The sequence below is a fragment of the Hyperoodon ampullatus genome (assembly GCF_949752795.1).
Source record: "Hyperoodon ampullatus genome assembly, chromosome: 14".
In the NCBI taxonomy this organism is placed as follows: domain Eukaryota; kingdom Metazoa; phylum Chordata; class Mammalia; order Artiodactyla; family Ziphiidae; genus Hyperoodon; species Hyperoodon ampullatus.
Genome location: NC_136927.1, coordinates 72,687,011 through 72,709,702, shown reverse-complemented (window position 1 = coordinate 72,709,702; position 22,692 = coordinate 72,687,011). Strand labels below are relative to the sequence as shown.

General features: G+C 45.1%; 2 protein-coding genes across 2 annotated transcripts in view; both read left to right on the top strand.

Annotated features, from left to right (window-relative positions):
- The first annotated feature begins 2,490 nt into the window (after positions 1-2,490).
- OSER1 (oxidative stress responsive serine rich 1) lies at positions 2,491-13,198 on the top strand. Its single transcript, XM_079719974.1, has 4 exons — positions 2,491-2,518; positions 6,418-6,533; positions 9,499-9,612; positions 11,902-13,198. Exons 2-4 carry the CDS (start codon positions 6,457-6,459, stop codon positions 12,581-12,583), a joined length of 873 nt encoding a protein of 290 aa, XP_079576100.1. The 5' UTR covers positions 2,491-2,518; positions 6,418-6,456; the 3' UTR covers positions 12,584-13,198.
- Positions 13,199-20,432: 7,234 nt separating this feature from the next.
- JPH2 (junctophilin 2) overlaps positions 20,433-22,692 on the top strand; it is a gene marked incomplete at both ends in the record, with an annotated part of 60,648 nt that continues 58,388 nt past the window's right edge. Inside the window, one exon of the mRNA XM_079719826.1 lies at positions 20,433-20,811. Within this exon, the coding sequence (XP_079575952.1) occupies positions 20,433-20,811 (379 nt within the window). The remainder of the gene's footprint in view (positions 20,812-22,692) is intronic.

Below are 22,692 nucleotides of genomic sequence, written 5' to 3'. Positions count from 1 at the left end.
AATTCACCAAAACTGTACGTAGCTAGGAACTAACCAGGAACTGTGTTAGGCTTTGGGAATTCAACTGATCTAGATACAGTCCTTGCCCTCAAGGATGTGTGGTTTTACCCGAAGGAATATTTTCAAATGACAGCTTAAAAACATGTATTTGGTCTTTTCGGACGCGCAGGCTCAGCGGCCATGGCTCACGGGCCCAGCCGCTCCGCAGCATGTGGAATCTTCCCGGACCAGGGCACGAACTCGTGTCCCCTGCATCGGCAGGCGGACTCTCTACCACTGCGCCACCACGGAAGCCCAATGTATTTGGTCTTGATGAAATTCCCTTGGCATCTTCTGATGGAAAAAATGCACATTTTCCCTTTTTTTTTTTTGGCACACCACACAGCTTGTGGGATCTCAGGTCCCTGACCCAGGATTGAACCCCAGCCACGGCAGTGAAGGTACCAAATCCTAACCACTAGACCACCAGGGAAATCCCAATACTTTCCTGTTGCTTATTCTTTTATAAGAGACGTTGAGAGATGGGCAGCAGTGGGTGACCAGGCTTTTGAGACTGTTTAAATCCTGACTCAGTCACTTCCTAGCACTGTATGACATAGAACAGGAGCTAGAACAAGATATCTAATATCCGAGTCCCAGTCATCCTCATCTGTAAAATGTGTAAAATCACAGGAATATTAAATGTGTGAACATGTGCATGGCTGCTGCATAGTACAGGGTAGTCATTATTAGCATCATTAGGTTTGATGTTGGAACTTCACAATTAACAGGACTTTTTCTTTCTTTTTTAAAAAATAAATTTATTTTATTTACTTTTGGCTGTGTTGAGTCTTCATTGCTGCACGCAGGCTTTCTCTAGCGGCAAGTAGGGGCTACTCTACGTTGCAGTGGCTTCTCTTGCTGCGGAGCACAGGCTCTAGGCACCGCGGGCTTCAGTGGTTGTGGCTCGCAGGCTCTAGAGCGCAGGCTCAGTAGTTGTGGCGCATGGGCTTAGTTGCTCCGCGGCATGTGTGATCTTCCCGGACCAGGGCTCCAACCCCCGTCCCCTGCATTGGCAGGCGGATTCTTAACCACTGCGCCACCGGGGAAGTCCCAATAGGTTTTTTTCATCCCTTGTCAGTTACTGAGCCTCTCCTATGAACAAGAAGAATTTAAAATGTTTTACCCAGGGCCCACGACATGCTTTAACAACCTTATCCAATGACCTGTAGATTCCATTCCCAGGCATGGACCAGGCATTCCAAGATCTGGCTGTAGTTAAGTTGAATATACTAAGCTATTTTCAGCAGCCTATCTAGTTAGGTGATTACAGCTAAGGTATTGGGGAGTGGGAGAGTCAAGTTTTGGTTCAGGTGACAACCTCACACAAAGGATGGGCCGTAACCAACTCCAGCCCATTCTACTGAGGAAAGCCATCTTTTCCTATAAAGCTCTGAGAAGTGCAGACGTGGAGCTGGGGCGTGGTGAGTGAGGACGGGCGCAGCAGAACCAGTCTTGGTGTTGGAGGGAGTGGCAGCTTGTTGCTCAGCCCACCCCTTCTCTGCCTGCCATCTGAGCAACCGTCAGTCATACAAATGGAAAAGATCCCTAAAAATAACCTACTTAGGTGAACTGTCCAAAACTTTGTGCAAAATTTAGTACGCATGTGCGTTTCTCTGTCGAGGTGTACTACAGTTCTCACCAGATTCTCAAAGGAGTCCATGCCTGAAAAAAACGAGATTCGCTGAAACAGTCCAAGGTCCTCACTTAATGGAATAGAGAAACTGAGGCCCAGGGAGGGAAACGCAGTTGCCTCAAGTCAAACAACAGGCGTATTAAAGCGTAGGCATTTCAGTTCCAATTCCGGCGTCACGTTCATGGTCCTGACCGTGTCCGATACTTCCTTGCTTCTCTGCAGCCCTGGAAGTCCAGGGCTGGTGTCGGAGCCCAGGAGATGTCGCAGGCCGTCCAGATTCGAGCATCGAGGAGGCTTGGGCCAAGCGCTCAGACGGGCTCCGTCGCTGTGAAAATCCCCCCACCCTGGCCTCACCACGAGGAATTCCGCAGCCTCGCTGACTCCAGGTGTAGCACCAAGCACAGGGAGACCCGGGGAAGTGTAAGCAGCTCGACAACGAAGAACAACGCCCACTCACTCACCTGACCGAGAGGAGGAAGCAGGCACACCCCAAAACCCGTTCCATAGCGAATCCTTTGCGGAGGGAGGGACAAATGAAGAGAATAACAGGAAATGACGTCAGGCGCACGTGCTTCGCGAGGGGCGGGCGTCAGGCGTTTGAGAGGCGCGGCCACCGCCCCGCGCCTGCGCAGCCACCGCCTGCCGCGTTGCCTAGTCACTGGGGTGGGAGGAGCACGAACAGGGGGCGGGGCGCGTGTCTGAGTGACGCAGGCGCAGTGCTCCTCCGGAGGGGCGGGTCGCCCCCTCCGCGGATTTAGATCCGGGTCAGTCAGGCGCCGCGATCGGAGAGAGACGATCTGAAGTGATCGGACTGGCTCACCGGAGTGCCCCTGCCGGGAGGAGGTGCGTGCCCAGACGTGACGGGGAGGCGCCGCGGCACCGCGTCTCTGCCTCCAGGCCCGGTCTGCGCGCGGGCGGCTTCCTCTGGGCCCTCCCGCCTCGCCTCGCGTCGTTTCCCCGGCGCTGGCTGCCTGGGCCGGGCAGGGCCTGCGCTTCTCCGCGCCCCCTCCGCTGCTGCGGCCTGGCCCTGCCCGAGCTCCGCTCTCTCGCCCCTTCCCGCCTCCGCTGCCCCCGCCCCGTCCCTCGCCTCCGCCCTCTCCCGCTCGTCCGTAGCTTCCCCTTTTCGGTTTTCTCGGCCGCTCTTTGCCCTTTCCCGCCCTTTCCCGCTCGTTCCTGAGCCCCAGTCTCGTTGTGTGCCTCTTCGGCTCTGCCCCCGCCTTCTCCTGCATCCCTTGCCTATTGGCCTGACCCAAGTCTCTCATTCTGGCCCGGGGAGTATCCTCAAGGGGCAGCTTTCCAGCGGGAGACCCCGGGCGGGCACAGCTAGGGCCCTGGACAGCTCCCCCTTCTCCGAACCCCCCAGGTCCCGACCTTTCCCTCCATGTTTAAGCACGACCGATCTAGTTTCTGGGTAAAAAGAATTAACATAGTGCTTTTGCACCGAGAGTGTAGGGGTTGAGTGAGTAGAGAGAAGCGTGAACGTGTCTCGTCTCGGGGGCCGATTGTTGCAATTTAGTCTTGTTTGCATCTTCCAGAGTTGTTGGACGCGATTTTCTTTCCCGGATTCCACGCTTCCTGGTGGGCAGGGAAATGTTGTAAATCGTTAACGTTGTGATGACACGCTTACGCGCAGATCCTTTATTGATCGTTCTCAGCTCTTTTCAGGGTCCTGGAAATTTGGACCTAGGCTTGAGGTTCAAAGAGGTATTGGTTAAAACTGCAAGATGTAAGTAAGATTGTGAGACATAACTCTTCGTTGAAAGTCAGAGAAAATCAGGAATTTTCCCTTTTGATGGAGGAACTTAAAAGAATTTTGTGTTTTCTGAAAGGTTAGGGAAAATCCGAGGCCCCTTGTGATTTGACTTAAAACAAAGTAGAAGTTTGATCTTTGGGGGGATTGTTCAATTTCAAGAAGTTAGGACAGTAAAAACTGCAAGAACGCCTCCCACAAATTTAATATTAATGAAGAAGGGCAAATCAGGTACATGTTTCCCGGAGTTAGTTGTACAGCTCTTGATTTGAGTGAATGGGAAGCTGGGAAGAGGGAGGAGCATAATAAGCCTTTTTGTAATTACAGACATGCTCTGATTTAGCTCTTACGGTCATGCCTAAGATTCACCTTTGCCCTGGGTTAATATAACTGAGGGAAAAGGTGAGTAATCAAAATGCTGGAAGTCTGAGACTAGTTTAGTTGCAACTTCATTCCTAAAGTTTTAGTCTGTAGCCAGTTTTATTTTGGTCTGTTTTGGTTTTTAACTGATGGGTCTTTTAGTGTGTCAACAAGAATGTTAGCTAAGTTTGTATTAACATCTAGAGGTCCCCTGCAGTAATGTTAAGTTAACACTGTATAATTAAAAGTTCCATGTTTGAGTGCAGAGCATCTTAGCACAGTGTTAGGGCAGGAATGAGATTCCAGTCCTTACAGGAATAGGGTTCACAGTCCTGGGGTCAGGTTCTCCCTTGTATCTCCCTTGTATCCCCGTATTCTTCAGCAGGAAGAATTTGTTTATAGACTACAGAAGCACCCTTTTAGATGCTGTGGGGCTTCAAAAATAATAGAATATGTGATCTTTGCTCACCCCTCTCCCCAAGTATGTAGGACGTTATTGTGTATCTGGGAGAGGGTCCTCCTCTGAATCCTGAAGAATTAGGAACCAGTGAAATGTGGAACTGATAATGTTTCCTCAAATTGATGTACTGGTTAAGTAAGCCAGCAAAATACATATGGGGAGTGTATTTAAATTTTTTGTCTTAAGTTGAGGTGAAAGCTAGCTGAATTCTTTTGAGACTGTTTTCAGTGCTCCCCAGAGAGATCTGCCTTAAATACCTTCGACACATTAATAAATGAAACAAATAGTCTTGATCACTTGCTTCTTAATTTTGCCACGGGTACTACATGGTTACATTATATCAAACATGTTATGACACTGTGACCTGTAGAATATTAGAGGTCTCACAATAACATCAAACCCACCCCTGAGAAATGATCAGATATAGAATTAGAGAGGATCCAAGGATCCACAGAGAGGCACTGCTCCCCCTGAGAGTGCCTAAGGGCACTCTAGAAATAGAGAAGGTAAAGTGAATTCTTTGCTTCAAAAATTCCCCATCTTATATTTTTTGTTTTACTTTTTTTTTCTTTCTGATTCCCTGTGATATGTTTATAGAGACTGATTTATGCTTTGTTCAGGATGTGGTATTAAGAAATTTTTTACCCTGAGTAAAAAAAAAAGGAGACTAGAGTCAAAGAATTGATTAACTTCTCTGTTGTATCTCTTGTTGCTTTGGTTGGTCTCACTCCCGTCATTTTTTTTTTTTTTTTTCGGTTTAAATATGAAAATCAGGGTAGAAGAAATGGAGAACTTTGGTTAATCAAGCTAGTTGATTAAGTGGAGATCATTTAAAGGCACATCTGTAGAATAATAATTTCAGTTTTTTCCTTTACTTTCTATCTCTTTTTTTTAACCTAATTTTGTTTTAAGTTTGTTTTTGAGTTACAAGTATAGTTCATCTATTCTTTTTTTTTTTTTTTTTTTTTTTTTTGCGGTACGCGGGCCTCTCACTGTTGTGGCCTCTCCCGTTGCGGAGCACAGGCTCCGGACGTGCAGGCTCAGCGGCCATGGCTCACGGGCCCAGCCGCTCCGCGGCATGTGGGATCTTCCCGGACTGGGGCAAGAACCCATGTCCCCTGCATCGGCAGGCGGACTCTCAACCACTGCGCCACCAGGGAAGCCCTAGTTCATCTATTCTTGTAAGAAATTATTTGAAGCTAAAGAAAACAAAGGTTGAGTGTGGAGTAAGCAGTATCATTGAAACATGTTTGCAGTCCTGCCTTAGTAATGGTAACATCTTGATACGTGGGTATGAATATTAATATGAGTATAAACATTGATAACTGGGTCAGGATTGCTTTAGAGAAATGCTATCATGTGTCACAAAATTATTCTTACCTGAAATGTTTAGAGCTGGATGAGACAAACACTCAGTAGTGTTTTGTTTTTTTTAAATAAATTTATTTACTTATTTTTGGCTGCGTTGGGTCTTCGTTGCTGCACACAGACTTTCTCTAGTTGCGGTGAGCGGGGGCTACTCTTCGTTGGGCTTCTCATTGCAGTGGCTTCTCTTGTTGTGGAGCACAGGCTCTAGGCGTGTGGGCTTCAGTAGTTGTGTCGTGCAGGCTCAGTAGTTGTGGCACATGGGCTCAGTTGCTCCGTGGCATGTGGGATCTTCCTGGAGCAGGGCTCAAACCCATGACCCCTGCATTGGCAGGCGGATTCCTAACCACTGCGCCACCAGGGAAGTCCCCTCAGTAGTGTTTTAAAGCTCAGAGTCCTATATGTTGAGCTTTTCCCGTGTATTTCTGATGCAGAGGTCATTTTGTCTGTAGGTTTCTAGACTTCTACAACTGGAGAGATTTCCCCTCCTGTTAAAAAGTATACTTAAACACAGATTTTAGGTGACGTAGTTTCCAAAACTGTGTAATAGGATATTGGCATCAAGTATTCGGACGGTTTAAATTCCATCATAATAAATATACTTTTTCTGTATTATTTCTTGTGTCTTCTCTTAAGAAATAAAACCTACAGTTTCCTAGTCATTGAAACTTCCTTTTAGAAGTAGAAATTTGCTTTTTCTCCCCCTAACAAGCAATGGTAGTATCAGGAATATAGATTTTTAACAAAAGTATATGTTTGAACTCACCTGTTTTCACTTTGTTCATTTTATTTTTATTTTCTTTTTAGTATTAACGGGAACATCCATAGTAGTGTAAAACTTTCACAATGAAATCTGAAGCCAAGGATGGAGAGGAGGAGAGTCTACAAACTGCTTTCAAGAAATTAAGAGTGGATGCATCAGGGTAATTAAATATGGAATATATTATTGGGGAATTGTTTACTAGATTTAAGTAGACATTTCCTCAGGGGAGCTCTTTCTCTTCTAAAATTTCTTTTTATTTGTAGAAGGTGTCAATGTTAATAGTGTGACATTTTACCAAATTCTGTACAGCATTGTTTTACTTACAAAAGAAACTCTTCTGTTAAATTTTGAAAAGTAGGTGCTCATTTGTACTCCGAGGCTGGGGTTTCTTCTTAACTTTGAGGAGGGTTCCCCTTCCCCCTCCCCCCTCCGCCCTCCTCCCTCCCCCCACCTCTTTTTAATCAAACATTAGGCAGTGTCCCATCAGAGAGTTCCTCGTACATCTCTAGGGAATCACAGTATTTTTCACTAAAAGTGAATTGGCTCAATAGGAATCTCTGCTGACATTGTCGATTTCATGGGCTCTGATTGCTGACCCTATCACTATGGAAACCTCTGTTCATTAGGGTTCTGTCACTGAGATCAATAATCTTGGACCCTTTGGCCAAACTAATTAGAGCACCTGCAGACCAGCTGCCGTCTGAATGTTAATATTTCACCCTTTGCAAAATGTTCTGTGCAGGACACTCTTCATCCCCCTTCTTTGCCCCAGGCCAGAAGAAATCTCAAAAGTTTTAATGGATATAAGAATATTTCATTTCATGAATGGAAACTGAACACTCCACAGCAAGGAGTAACTAATGATTGCTCAAATTTAATACTCATTTACTATGCCCTAGACACTGGCTTAAGTACTCTGTACACATCATCTAATCCTTACTACCAACTTAGAAGATAGATACTACAGAGTATACTATGTAGCTTACAGAGGAGCCACAGATGAATTAAGTCACCTGCAAAAGGTCACATTGGTAAGAAGTGGTAGAGCCGGGATTTGAACCCAGACGGTTTATCTCCGGAACCTCTGCTCTTAACCATTCCTTTATATGGTACCTTGAAGACAACATGAAGAAATGCATTCGGTACCTGGTGCATGTAAAATTAAATAGTTCTTAGTTGTTGTTATAGCTGTCTGCTTATTGCTAGTACTATTTTTGGCTTACCAAATGAGAGAATTTATGCTAATAGATTGGCACAGTAGCTGTTACAGGTGCTTACACTTGTTTCCATGATACTTCAAATAAGTATCTTCTAGTGATTTTCCAATATGGTCATCTTGCCATTAGAATTGATTAGTACTTTATAAGCTATTTTGGGAAACAGAAACAAAGCAGAAAAACAAATAGTTCCAGATTGCAGTCATAGTGTATTCCTTTGTGATTTCTGGTATAGAAATATATATTTTTTAATCAGGAAAATGCTAGGAATGTATAAATGCACATGTACATGTATCCCTTAGTGTATAAATTTATATAACTCTTGATATACAGACTTCTTTCCTGGTGTTTTAAGAAGTCGGAACATAAAATTAAGCTAGTTCCATGCCCCTAAAAATTACTTGGAACATAAAAAAAACTTTTCAAAATATCTGTACAATATATGGTCAAATATTATATATTTGTAGCATGCGCTCTACCTTGAGTAAAATTATGGAAAGAGAAGGAGCAGTGGAGAACATTTGAGAAAACCAAATAAGAATACAAGGGGTGAGTCATTACTGTGACTAAGCAGAATAAGACTTGTATAGTGTATCATACGTTTCTAGTTGTTTTGTATTGTTGCTGATTTACGAATGGAACATGTGAGGTACTGACTCATAAAGTAACCAAGCCTTGCCAGGAATTTAGCATGATCCTGTTCAACAGGTTTTGGTTTCTAATGGTATTTGTCTTATCAGGACAAATCTTTATATATTTATTGTAAAACAACATAGTCCTTTTCATCAGACTATAACATAATACATGCTTACTATGGGTAAATCACAAAAACAAAAAAAAGGATAAAAAAGGAAGTAAAAAATCACAATTTACCAATACCACAGTTAATATCTAGATCATCTGTAATAACAGTGTTCACTTTTTTTACACAGTTGAGGTCATAATATATGTGCAGGTGTTTATCCATGCTGTTTTCTCTTACGTTACAAGCATAACATAATATTATGTTATAAACATTCTCCCATGTCATTAAGAGTTCTTTGCACACTTAATTTTTAATAAATTCCTAATATTCCATTGTACAGATTGGCCATAATTTATATAGTACGGTATTTTCTATTTTTAGACATTTAAGGTTATTTTAAATTATATTTTAGTGAACATCTTTTTACTTAGTAGGTTGTCTCTTTCTAAAGGATATTTATCAAGACTACAGCATGTATAGTAGGAGCCCTGTATATGTGTGTATGTATTGAAAAGGTCCAAAAGAATTTGATGTTAAATGTTAATGTTGGTGACCTCTGGGTTGTGAGATTATAGATGATTCTTTTCTCTCTTTTAAATTTTTTCATCTTTACTGGGAACCCATGTTACTTGTGTAATTTTAAACTGCAGAGATTTAGCTCTGAGTAATATTTCAAGTTTATTGGTTGTAAAAATTAGAATATTTTTGTATAAGTTGTATACTGTTTGAAAAAGTGTTCATTTAGATTGAGTCTCCTAAAGTTAGATTGAGTCTCCTAAAGTTTTTGCTCCTAAGCTTAGTTTCCATGGCTCTGGTTTGCCCATATAAAGTAAGTGGTCATTGTCGTTAGCATTCTCCCTGGACATAAGGCCTGATCTGCCCCAGATAAACAGCCTAAAAGTCTATTTATATCCCACTGCTGGTTATACTTAAGAATCATTCTTTGGCTTATGATTTTGCAACTGCGAGCTCTTAGGGATCCTCCAAATTTGGTTTTGGAGGAAAATTTACACTAAAGGCTGAGCAATTTTTGAGAAACCCAAACTAGAAAGATAATAAAGGTATATTAATACCTTTATACAAGTTGCAATTGGGTTGGTGAGAGCAATATGTTCTCCTCCTTTCATGGTTTTATAAGCAGTAAACTTTGTTCTTGTCTTCAGGTCCATAGCATCTCTGTCTGTTGCAGAAGGCACAAGTGTCAGAGCATCAGTCAGAACAGCAGTGGATGATACCAAACCTAAAACCACATGTGCATCTAAAGACAGTTGGCATGGGTAAGAGCTTCTCATTGCAGATGATTTTTATCCCAACACCTTAACATACTATTGGATTTTCTTTCCTAAGTATCCAGAAAAGAGTGTTATGATATAGAACCCAAGATGCACCAGTTAAAGAAGACCCTTTCTTCTCATTGTGAATTTGCTGAGACTTGCTGTATAGCCTGGAATGTAGTCAATTCTTATAAATGTTCTATGTGTGTTTGAGAAGAATGGCTTTCCTTTAATCATTCTTAGGTTTTATATATGTCCATTAAATTAAGTTTAAAAATGTGTTACTTATAGGATCTTTTTTCAAATAATTTTTTTGGAAATAATCTGCCTAGTTCTGTAGCTGCTGTTAAGGTATTCCTATTGTTTTTGGTATTCTCCAGTTAGTTGTCCTGCTTTAGTGTGTGCTTCTTGTATCTGTAGATTCTCTTCTTGCATCAATTCAGAAAATTTCTCAGCCATCATCTCTTAAAAAATTACCTGTGTTCCCATTCACTGTATTCTTTCTTTCGGAGACTCCAGACTTTTTATTCTGTCTTACATACCTCTTAACTTTTACATTTTTCCGAATCTCTAAGTTTCTGTGCTGCCTTCTAGGTCAAGAGTTGGCAAACTTTTTTGGTAAAGGGTCAGAAAATAAATATTTTAGGCTTTGGAGGCCAAGAGGTGAGATCCAGGGATATTTTGTAGGTACTTAAAAAGAGAGAAAACTCCTGCCCTGCCCTGTTTGCTTGATGTTCATTCACCATCCTGGCTGGTGGACACACTTTGTGTTCAGTCGCTGAGACAGTCTCAGGCTGAAATGATGAGCCTGGTGGGATGGATGGGTGGGGAGGGAGCATTGCCAGGGTCAGTTTTACTCTCTGCCTCAGTGGCACCCAGATTCCAGCACACCCTCTCTCCTCCAGAGAGCCTGGCACAAACAGATTCTACCTCTCAGTACCTAGCGATTGTTGACAGCAGAGCCCCAACATGTAGATGGTAGCCAGTGAGGGCCCCAGGCCGTGGTGTAATGCGCATGTCTGCTGGCCAGGAAGACAGGCACAGGGAGTGGAGGGAAGAGCAGGGGCAAAGCGGGGGGCACCGCAGGCATGTCTGCACGGCTCACAGTTCTAGCCTGTGGGAGCAGTGTCCATGGGCTGTACATAAACAGGTGGGGGGCCGGATTTGATTCACAGACTGCAGTTTGCTGACCCCTGTTGTAAACAATTCAGATTTATCCTCCAGTATTTTCTTTTCTTAGCTGTATGTATTCTGCTGTTTAGCCCATCTATTTAGTTTAATTTCAGTTACAAAGTTTTTAGAGTTCTGCTTGGTTCTGTTTTCAAATTTGCTTGGCAATTTTGAGTCTTTTTTCTCTTTGCTCAATTCTTTTTTTTTTTTAATTTACTATTTATTTATTTATTTATTTATTTTTGGCTGCGTTGGGTCTTCTTGCTGCACGCGGGCTTTCTCTAGTTGCGGTCAGCGGGGCCTACTCTTCGTTGTGGTGCGTAGGCTTCTCGTTGCGGTGGCTTCTCTTGTTGTGGAGCGCAGGCTTCAGTAGTTGTGGCCTGCAGGCTCTAGAGCGCAGGCTCAGTAGCTATGGTGCATGGGCTTAGTTGCCCCGTGGCACGTGGGATCTTTCTGGACCAGGGATCGAACCCGAGTCCCCTGCATTGGTAGGTGGATTCTTAACCACTGTACCACCAGGGAACTCCCTCAATTCTTATTTATTTAAAATTGTATAAAATGTTACAGTATGTCTGATAATTCCCAATATCTGAAAACTTCAGAGTCTAAATCTGTTTTTTAGCTGTTCCCAGTGATAGAAATGAATTCTAAATCTGCTCTTCTGTTGAGTAATCACGGCAGAGTGGCTATTTGTAGCATTAGCCCCACAGGGTACTGAAGCTGCTGTGCTGCATTCAGGGTGTGGAGCACAACATTGAGGTTTTACAGCATCAATCTAAGTTGTCTGTGCAGGGTGCTTCTCCAGACCCACTGGTCAGAGGTTCCCAAGCCAAGGGTTGGGCAGGGCAGACAGGTATTCTGCGCCAAATGTTTCGTCCAAGAAGTGCGATTTAAAACTACCCTTTACCTCTCCTGTTTCTATACCTTGGTAATAAGGAGATGTTGACATTTTTTGAGACTCAGAGACTTAGGCAGCTTGAAAATAGAGATAGGCACATCTCTTTGGGGGAAACTTATTTAGACTCATAAACCAGAGAGGTGGCAAATTTCCAACTATCTTAAAGAATCTCTTTAGGAGACCTCTGTATTCCAACATCTTCTTGTGCATTTTTTTCCTCTAAGGTCTACAAGGAAGTCTTCACGAGGAGCAGTGAGGACCCAGCGTCGTCGGCGTTCTAAGTCTCCTGTCCTTCATCCTCCAAAGTTTATACATTGCAGTACAATAGCTGCTTCTTCCAGCAGCCAGCTCAAGCACAAAAGCCAGGACTCCCCTGATGGCAGCAGTGGGCTGGGAATTTCAACCCCAGAGTTCAATGCAGGAGAATGCTCAACTTCTCTCGATACTCATCACACAGGGGCAGTTATTGAGCCTTTGAGAGCTTCGGTTCCAAGGCTTCCATCAGAGAGTAAGGAGGAAGACTCCTCTGATGCTCCCCAGGTCTCCCAAGCAAGTCTCAAGGCCAATGATCTCTCTGACTTTCAATCCGTTTCCAGGCTAAACCAAGGCAAGCCATGTGCATGCATAGGCAAGGAGTGCCAGTGTAAGAGGTGGCATGATATGGAGGTGTATTCCTTTTCAGGCCTGCAGAACGTCCCTCCCTTAGCCCCAGAGCGAAGATCCACGCTGGAGGACTACTCTCAGTCGCTTCACACAAGAACTCTGTCTGGCTCCCCCCGCTCCTGTTCTGAGCAAGCTCGAGTCTTCGTGGATGACGTGACCATTGAGGACCTGTCAGGCTACATGGAATATTACTTGTATATTCCCAAGAAAATGTCCCACATGGCAGAAATGATGTACACCTGAGAGCAAGAAGCTCATTCCTGTGCTTTAACCAGTGAAGGGTTGTCAGAGAGATTAGTTAACGGCAGACCTCGCGGCCGCTTTGGGTGAGGAGACATCTCCTTCTGCTCACTGTGCTTGCAGTAAAAACTTTTCTTGGCATCTCAGTTAATCTTCATTCTTTAAATTTAACTCTCTGAGTTCTTACATACCCACCAAGGCAAGCCGATTAAAAGAACAATCCCTCTCATTTAGAACTGTTCCTGGGGGATGAAGAAACAATTGCTTGACTGGTAGCAGTGGGTCTATGGTGAAAGCCTTTGAAAAACAATTTTTCAGCATTTTTCAGATCTGTTTAAGATTTGGGTGCCAAGGAGAATGAAATGTGGTTTTGTACCTGGACTGAACATTTGTCATGCTGTAGTTGCCAGCCCAGAGTATTAGAAGTTTTATGACTGGTTTAAACCAGCTCTGATTTAATGCAAGATTTATTGTGTCTTTAAAGGTTTCCTATGTTATTGTTAAGCCAGAGATCTAAGGTTTAGATTCAGTATGAATAAACTAGCTGGCCTGCCCTGTATTGTTTGAGAGAATCATTAACCATCACTAAATAAACCCCTGCTGGTGCTCTTCACCGGAGACATGGCACATGAAGTTTCTTATGTGAGAAGTGACTTGGAGTGGGGCTGCTTCCGTTGGGGGAGGGCGTGTGATATTTGAAACTGCTGTGCGTCTTCTCCATCTCCGGCATTTTAGTACATATGGCACGTTTCAGTCACTTGCAGTGTAGATCTCATACCTCAGTTTCAAACGTTCTGGATGGATATTATCTCTTTGTACTGCCCTCCTATCCTGGCAACCCCCAAAGAGAATTTTATACATGCCATATCCAGTATTTAATGGCCAACCAGCCCCGCGGTTCCCTCCAAAGTTGGGTAAAAAAATCTGTCCTCAGTGTCAGCTGGAGGATGAATCCCTTTCTTTTCCAGGTGGCTCCACAGTGAATTTTATGTATGCCATATAACTTAATTCAGACCATCCTAAGCATACTTACCAAATTTAGTGAAAATTTGTCCAGCCATTTTAACGTGTTAACAGAAAGTTTGTTTCACTTTTATTTCGATTACAAAATAGGTTTTACTCTTCACTAAAACATCCCACTAACTGTGGAGTTGATTCATGACAGTGGGGTTTGGGCTTCATAAATAGGTGATTTGTACTTGGGAGAGGTGGGAAGGGTATTTACTGGAAAAGCCCTGAACTTAAGTAGTGAGAGACCCCAGCTAGTTACTAGTTTAGTATGAATTTAGTAATATCTGAAGGCTCTGGTTGGAGCAAGAGAGCCTTGTCATCACAGTGCTAGAAACTTAACAGTTTTCTTAATGCTAACAGAAGGTGCACTATTTCAAATAACTGAGGCAGAAGTTCTGAAACTGTTTGGTCTCAGGAGTCTTTTACAAATTTGAGGATCTCAAAGAGCTCTTGTTTATGTGGGTTATATTTACCTGTGTTTACCATATTAGAAATTAAAACGAAGAACTTTTAAGACTATTACTTTATTTAAAAATATTGAAGAATCCACAAATCCATTTAAGTTAATATAAATAATACTTTTAATTGGAAAACAACTTTTCCAAAACAAATATTTAGTCAGAAGAGTGGCAGTGTTTTACATTTTTGCAAATCTCTTTAATGTTGGACTTAATGGAAAACAGCTATATTCTCATATTTGCTTCTGCAATCTCTTATGATATCCCATGTCGTATGACCTCTGGAAAACTCCACACTTGTGAGCGAATGAGCATGAAAAAGACAAATGCTGTGTTAATATTATGAAAATAGTTTTGACTGCACAGATAACCCTGATGGAGTGGATTCCCGGACCACACTTTGAGAACCACTAATCCTAGGCTATTAGAGCTTCTGGTTGTAAAACTACCTACCTCCCCATCCCTGACCTCCACAACTAGTGTTTTGCTTCACCTTTTTTACTAGAGAGAAGTGGAGTAAATTGGGCTGAACATGTTACTTGAATGAAAATTGTTCCTAAGTCTCTTAAGTCCTTTTTAGTTTACTTATCAAACCAGTGATCTGGTTATTTACTTAATTCTGTATATTAACAGAACAGTCACCAGAGAATGATGAATCATGCACATTCCTTTTATACAAGGTTGTTAGGAGGGGTGTCAGGATTGAAAAGGACCAAGTTCCAATGGCCGAGTAACCTGTTGAAGAAATCCAAACTTGGATGAAAGCTTAGGCATTCCAGACGTGCAGGAAGGAGTTGTAAGCGTTTACATCTCAGTCAAAATCTTCCTCAAAACATGAATCTTGAAGCCCTCAGTTACTCTGCTCACACCCAGATGGGCCAGCTTTAGTGTGTCCCTGATTAGAACATTTGACCTTTTGTGAGTGCAACTTATGGGACCAGTGTTTTTGTCAAATGCATCCTGGAAAATGGATTCAGATTGTGGCTTGAGGAATTTTTACCCTGATGTTTTGGAAGGTGGCATCCTGACATGTCCCTTTACTTAATAACTTCATTGAACATTCATTCAACAAATATTTATCAAGTGCTGACAACACACCAGGCACACTATACTATAGGTGCTGGGACTAGAACAACATCATGTCCTCAGTGCAGAAAATGTTACGGAGAGAGAAGGATTAGGAGATAGTAAGGGCTGGGGCGAAGCGGGGCGGGGGTGCCATTTTAATTGGGGTGATCAGAGAAGCTTCTGTGAGGAGGTGACATTTGAGCAGAGACCTGAAGAAAGTGAGGGAGTGAGCCATGTGGATGTTTGGGGGAAGAGCATTCCTGGCAGAGGACAGCAAGGCTATCTGTGGCTTGAAGCAGGCGAGGTCCAGAAGTGTGAGTTAGGGGCAGATGTGGTGGCCCTCAGAGGCCATTTTAAAGGCTTTGACTCCTGAAGAGATAGGGATCTTTTGAGGGGGTTTGGAGGAGAGGAGAGACATATCAGACTTGTCTTTCAGAAAGAGCACTGGCTGCTCTGTAGACTACGAGGGGAACCAGGAGAAGGACGGGAAGGAGGCCATCAGGAGGCTCCTGCAGTAGGCGGTGGTTTCTAGTGGTTCGGACACTTGGCCGTGCGGGAGAGAAGACGTATCCCGGGATTATTTTGAAGGTACGGCTGATGGATATAGGGTGTGAGAGAAGGGTTGGTATTAAGGGTGACTCCAAAGGTTTTAATACACTGGGAGTTGGCTGGAGGGGCAGATCTGGGAGGAGACCTTCGGAGTTTGGTTTTGATCTTCGCAAGTCTGAGATGCTCATGAGATACCATGTAGAGACGCTGAGTTGGAGGTTGGTTATGTGACTGAAGATCGAGAGAGGTACAGGGTGGAGATACAAAGTTAGGAGCCCTCAGGATGTGGGTGTTAATGAAAGCTCTGCAACTGAAGGAGATCACCTAGGAAGTAAATGTAGATAATCAGTCAGAGGACCAAACTCTGGGCCATTTCCAAGGTATAGAGATCAGGGGAGTGAGGAGGAAGCAGCAGAAGACTTGAGAGGGAGCAGCCAGTGAGGCAGGAGGAGAACCAAGAGACGAGCCCTAGAAGTGGAATGAAAAAGCGTCTCGAGAAGAGAGTGGTCAGTTGCCAAATAATGCGCAGAAGGGACGATGAGGACACCCAGTATGTGCAGGTGCCAGGCACGCAAAGAGAAGCCAGAGTGCCAGGCAGGCACTTAGGAGGTGTTCATGTACTGTTTTTGTTTGTTTTTGGAATCAAGGTAATCTTTGCTTCAAACAGCTCATAGTTTGGGGGGAGGAGCCAGTATGTGGGAAGGCACATAACCCAGCCAGGTAACTTGTCTGGGAGGTGAGGCTTCTTCAGCTAAGTCTTTGATGGCTGAGAAGAAACTCAAGTGGATATCTGTGTGCATTTCTTCTCTCTCTTCTGGAGTTTCAGTTCCTTCCTCTCCACCTTCCCTAGGAAGCAGCCGTGCTTGAGAAGTTGAGAAAGAAATAGAGGAAGCAAGTGACTGCCCCCTCCGACCAAAGAACAGAACTACGGAGTGAGAAAAACCCTGTGAAAAAGAGAGAATGGGATAGCTACCTATTAAAAACAGTTTAAAATTCGTCCCAAGACCATTCTCTTTGGTTTGAAGAACTTGGTTTTCCTAAGAAAAATCTGTTGTAATGCACATGTGGCCACAAGGGGTCTCCCTTTCCTTGAAACTCACTAGTTTAAAGGGAGATGCAAAAAGGGATGGCATAAGGCCAGTACAAAATTTGGCAAAGAATTTACTTAAACTTTAAAGAAATCAAAGTGTCCCTTTACCAATAACACAGTTTATCAGTTTAAAAAAGGAGAAACCACAGGGTAACGTTGAGTAAACATGTACTGGGAAGAGTAGGGAGTGCTTCAGTGTCAATGTACTTAATATTTAGGGGGTGATTCTTCCCTCTTTGGTGACTTTTCATTAATCATGATAGTTTGAAAAGCAACTTGTCATGTGAGGATAATATTGATATTAGCTAACATTTATTAGGTGTTTTGTCTGTTCTAAGCCTTTTTACAGCATTAACTCACATAATACTCACCCAGCCATATAAGGTAGATACTATTATCCTTAATACTAAGAATCCTTTGAGATAGGTACTTTTACAGATGAAGAATTTGTGGCTTAAAGAAATTAACAATTTGTCCAAGGTCACACAGCTTGTGAGGGGCAGAACTGGGATCTGAACACAAATCTAACTCCACAGCTATCTACCTGACACAGCCGATGGTAAGTAAGTGGATGCATGAGTTTGTACATCATTAAGAAACTGTTTCTTAGTTTGAAAACATACAGTGGTTCTTTTTTTTTTTTATGTGTCTGTCCAGTTTTCCCAGCACTACTTGTTGAAGAGACTGTCTTTTCTCCATTGTGTATTCTTGCCTCTTTTGTCATAGATTAATCGATCATAGGTATGTAGGTTTATTTCTGGGCTCTCTATTCTGTTGCATTGATTTATGTGTCTGTTTTTGTGCCAGTACCACACTGTTTTGCTCACTGTAGCTTTGTAGTATAGTCTGAAGTCTGGGAGGGTTATACCTCCAGCTTTGTTCTTTTTCCTCAGGATTGCTTTGGCAATTCGGGCTCTTTTGCAGTTCCACATAAATTTTAGGATTATTTGCTCTAGTTCTGTGAAAAATCTCCTGGGTATATTGATAGGGATTGGACAAGATGACTTTTAAACCCCTCCCCGTTTGTGTGTGGGGTTTTTATTTTATTTTATTTATTTATTTTTATACAGCAGGTTCTTATTAGTTATCTATTTTTTACATATTAGTGTATATATGTCAATCCCAATCTCCCAATTCATCCCCACCCCCCACTCCCCTCACAGTGGTTCTTAACCAGGGATGAGAGTCAGATTCATCTGAGGAGCTTTTAAAAAGAATGCAAGTGCCCAAGCCTTCTCCCAGGACAATCTAATTCAGTAGGTTGGATATGGGGTGGGACTCTGGAATCTGTTCATGTTTTTAAGTTCTACAGGTGATTCTTACACGTACCCACCCTTGGTAGGGAACCACTGTACAGAGCTGTATGGATGAACAGTGGCTACACTTATGCAGGCGGAACAGCTCACTAGAACACAGTAGCCACCAGCCTTAGAACAGGATTATGGTGATTTGGCTGGCATTTAACTACAAAGGGTATTGAACTCCCTCTGGCTTCCAGTTTGAGATGCTCTTTCCTCTCCCCTGGAGAGCAGAGCTGGAAAGAAACGTGTGATTTCCAAAGACCCATCAGAAGTGGCAACAGCAGAACTCTCTGGGGGCAGCACTGAGGTGCTCTCAGCTGTGAATTGTGCAAGCAGGCTGTCGGTCAACCCGCGGGGGGAGTGAGTCAAAACCCAGATGATACAGTCTTTATCTACTGCTTTTTGCTGCGTGTCAGCTTGGCAAAGAACCAGCAGTAGAGAGCTCTGAGGCTGGGTGTTTCTACCTGGGGGTGAAATGTGGGCAGAGAAGGGCTCTTTATGACAGAGGGTTGTGAACGAGGAAGGAGCCAAGCGGTAAGAACCAGGATCAGCTGGGCTGAAGGGAGAGAGGCTTTTCTATCCATTTCTTAGACAAGAACACATCTTCTGCAGCGACTTTAAGTGGTCTAAGTCATTATGGGATTTGGAGTAGGATAGATTAGTCTGAAGTCAGATAATAATAGTTGAATGTTCTCAAGTCACTTCTGTGCTTGCTTTTTTGGTGATTTCTAGCCTCCTCCTCCCCCGTCTCACACACACACACACACACACACACACACACACACACACACACACACACACACAGCTTCCTGTGCTTGGTGGCTCCTACCTTTCCCAGAATTACTCCATGTTCCTGGTAACCCTGGGCTCAGTTGGAATTTCCAGTCTTTAGCCTTGGCCACTGCCTCTCGTCATGGAGATTTATTTGTCCCTTTCACTGGATTTTGGTGGGAACCTGAGTGCTGGTCAGTCCCTTTGCTCTTGACCCTGCCCCAAGAGCTTTCTGAAGTCTGGCCTCCCAGGCTCTTAGGACAACACAGCAAAAGAGAGCTTGGAAAGGGAATTAAAAAAAAAAAAAAATCACGATCCTTGAGTATTTCTGAGGCGACCTCATTCCAATACAACCAGCAACACTGTGTCTCCGAACTAGAGGGAGGAGGGCGGTCTCCCTGCCCGTCAGAAGAGAGAAAGGGAGTGATCCGTGACCCGTGCTTCTTGCACTGTGCTCTTTCCAGGGTTTTCCCAGGGTTGGGGGGAAGGGAGGGAATTTGGGGTTGTACTAGACTCAGATTCGCTTTACCTTCCCAACTCTTGTCTCCAGAACCTCACCTCTCTTCCTGAGTTCTCTCCTCCACTCTCAAAAGCATATGTGAACCCATGCCCCGTTCCCTTCTCTTTAGGTCACCAGATTCCTTTATGGGGTTGGCAGTGGTGCTATAATAGCCCCAGGTCCTGCAGGGGCATGTGAGTGGTGCTGGGGCTGAGATTTGCTAACTTCTATGCTCTGGGGGATTCTAAGTGCTCCGGGACCGGGTGTCCTGCTGGTCTTCCTCTCCTCTCCCTGCCTGCAGACTCAGGGGACCAGGAAGGTGGAAGGGAGCTCTTACCCAAGAGAAGAAAAGCCACCAAATCTCCCCAGCTGCCCACGCTTAGTTCTCAGCTTCCCGTCCTCATCCCTCCAGCCACTCCCTGAGTCTGAAGCGCTAGCCCAGTTTGAAATACCCCTCCCACTTTGAAGGAGGCTGGGCCGGCCAGGGGGTTATTTTGGGAGCAGCTTCTGAGCTCCAATGGCCTTGTTAGGGCAACACTGACCTTTCCATCCCAGGAGGAGGGCAGGATTGGAGAGGGGCGGGGCCGGGGTGGGGGAATCACAGCCCTGCACACCCACCGGGGCTGGAGGAGAAGGGGGCCAGCGGGCTGCAGGAATTCAGCCTCTGGCTGGGGGTTGTCACCGAGAGGGAATTTCTCCTCTTTGAAAACGGACTGGGGACCCCTCCACCCCACCCCTTTCACTGCACTTCTTAAAGGGATCACACCGTTTTTCCTTTGACTCCATGGAAGCCAGGTTTGGGACACTCCGTGGACACTTTGAACCTCTCCTTCCCACTTCCTTCCCAGCTGGCAGCCTTCCTCTGGCTGAGTGAGTGGGGGCCTCCCAGGCATGGCACTGACCAGCCGACCCAGTGCTGACTTGGCTCCTGGGTTCCTTCAGCCTCGGGTGGCATCTTGCTTACCCCCTCCAGGGGCGCAGTGAGTCCGGGGCGGGGGTGGGGGGGCAGCCCTGAGCTGCTTGGAGAGAGTCGCTGGCACCACCACCCCCATTGCCCTCTCCCCCGAAGCTGGAGGACGGTGAGGTGGTCAGGGGCTACGATGAGATGAGCGGGGGCCGCTTTGACTTTGATGATGGCGGGGCGTACTGCGGGGGCTGGGAGGGGGGAAAGGCCCACGGGCACGGACTGTGCACGGGCCCCAAGGGCCAGGGCGAATACTCGGGCTCCTGGAACTTTGGCTTTGAAGTGGCGGGTGTGTATACCTGGCCCAGCGGAAACACCTTCGAGGGATACTGGAGCCAGGGCAAGCGGCATGGGCTGGGCATAGAGACCAAGGGACGTTGGCTGTACAAGGGCGAGTGGACGCATGGCTTCAAGGGACGCTACGGAACCCGGCAGAGCAGCAGCAGCGGTGCCAAGTATGAGGGCACTTGGAACAATGGCCTGCAGGACGGCTACGGCACGGAGACCTATGCAGATGGAGGTGAGCCCGGCCTGGGGCCTGCGGACCTGGGGGAGGGGCCAGGCAGGGTGAGGAAGACGGGTGGAGGGTGGGAAGATCCAGGGGCAGTACAGCACCAAATCAGAGGTGCCAGGATGTCATCTGCTGTGTGGCTTCGGGCAAGCGGCTCCGCCTCTGTCTGCATCCATTTCCTTGTTAGTAAAGTGGGGTCAATAACGGAGCTATTGAGAGGATTGGCAGAAGTGCTTCTAATGCAAGGCCTGCCATAGAAATACACATTCAGTAAGACACTACTGCTACTGTTGCATGCTAGGTGTACCATCAGATGTGGAATATGCTCCAGAAGAATTGGTGTCTAATGTCAACTTTGCCATGAAAATTATTTTCAATCAATAGATCATGAAGTATTCGTTCATTCATTCATCCATCCATCCCCCCACCTACTCACCCATCCACCCACATATCCATTCATCCATCTATCCACCCACTCATCCATTCATCCATCCATCCACCCATTTATCTGTTCTTCCAACCATTCATCTATCTATCCATCCATCCATCCACCCATTCATCCGTCCACATATCCATTCATCCATCCATCCACCCAGTTATCCATCCATCCATCCATCCATCCATCCATCCATCCATTTATCTGTTCTTCCAGTCATTCATCCATCCACCCATTTGTCCATCCATCCATCCATCCATCCATCCATCCATCCACCCATCCATCCAAGCATCCTTTCATTCAGTGCATATTCCTGAAGTACCACCTATTCACCAGGCACTGTAAAAAGGGTTCGATATAAAGAGGAACAAGATACATCCCATGGGTTCAAAGATAGGCTTGTGGACAAACAATTATACACAAGTATTCACAGAGTGCTGTGGCAGAAAAGAGAAGTTAGATTTGAGGAGGTCAGGGGATGCTTTCGAGGAGGTGACATCTGAGCTGAACCTTGATGGGAAAATTATGTTTGAGAGGCAGATAGAGAATGGCCTCAGGTGCAGGATGGGATCCTGACTGGGCTACCAACTGGTGAATGTCTGGTGAGGGCCCGCCCTCGAATGCATCTGGATGTTAACAGGTTGTGTCCCTGGAGTTTCTATGGCACTATGGCGGCCACGCAACCCTGGCTGGAATTGAACAAAATCTGGCTCCACGTTTCCTAATTTGGTGACCTTGAGCAGTTTGCGGAACCTCTGCAATTCAGTGCAGTTAAGTTCACCAGATGTTTATGCCGGGCACTACACTACACACTGGGGACAAGCAGAGAGCAAACTTCAGATTCTCCAGTTACCAGATGGAGATAATCCTTGCATGCTTGCTGGACATCAGTGACCCATGCAAAGTGGTGCAAGTATGCATGTGCTGAAAGATCCTTCCTCTTTCCCCTCCCCAAACCACGGTTTGTGTGTGTTGGGGGCCTGGATGTGAGTCGCAGGGACACACATTTCTGGGAAACTAGAGGCCGATGTCCCAATATGTCTAAAACGGGGGAAACCCATTCATTCATTCATGGATCACCAACTATGTGTCAGGCACCCTCCCACAGCGAGTCCTAGGGGCCAGGACAGTGAGCAAGCAAAGTCCTCAGGGACTTCCCTGTCTAGTGAAGAAGACAGAAATAAACTGGGAAAACAAACATATATGCAATTTCCAGAAGTTACTAGTGTTATGAAAAAAATAGCAGAGAAGGAAGAGGGTGATGTTTTTGGATGGGGGGTTCCTGAGAAGTAGGGTGGAGAGGACTAGAGAGGGAGGGAAGACCCCAGGCAGAGGGAATGGCGACTGCAAAGGCTCTGAGGCAGGACTGGGCTTGGCACGGGTGAGGAGATACAAGAACACTGGAGCGGCGGGATCCGCGTGAATGAGGGGAACAGGCCGGGCTGATGGGGCTG

What these genes read in the sequence shown, in the direction of transcription:
- OSER1 (XM_079719974.1), top strand. Translation starts at nt 6,457, where the DNA reads ATGAAATCTGAAGCCAAGGATGGAGAGGAGGAGAGTCTACAAACTGCT. An exon ending in TTAAGAGTGGATGCATCAGG is followed by an intron (nt 6,534 to 9,498) that starts GTAATTAAATAT and finishes TCTTGTCTTCAG; the next exon opens with GTCCATAGCATCTCTGTCTG. An exon ending in TCTAAAGACAGTTGGCATGG is followed by an intron (nt 9,613 to 11,901) that starts GTAAGAGCTTCT and finishes TTTTCCTCTAAG; the next exon opens with GTCTACAAGGAAGTCTTCAC.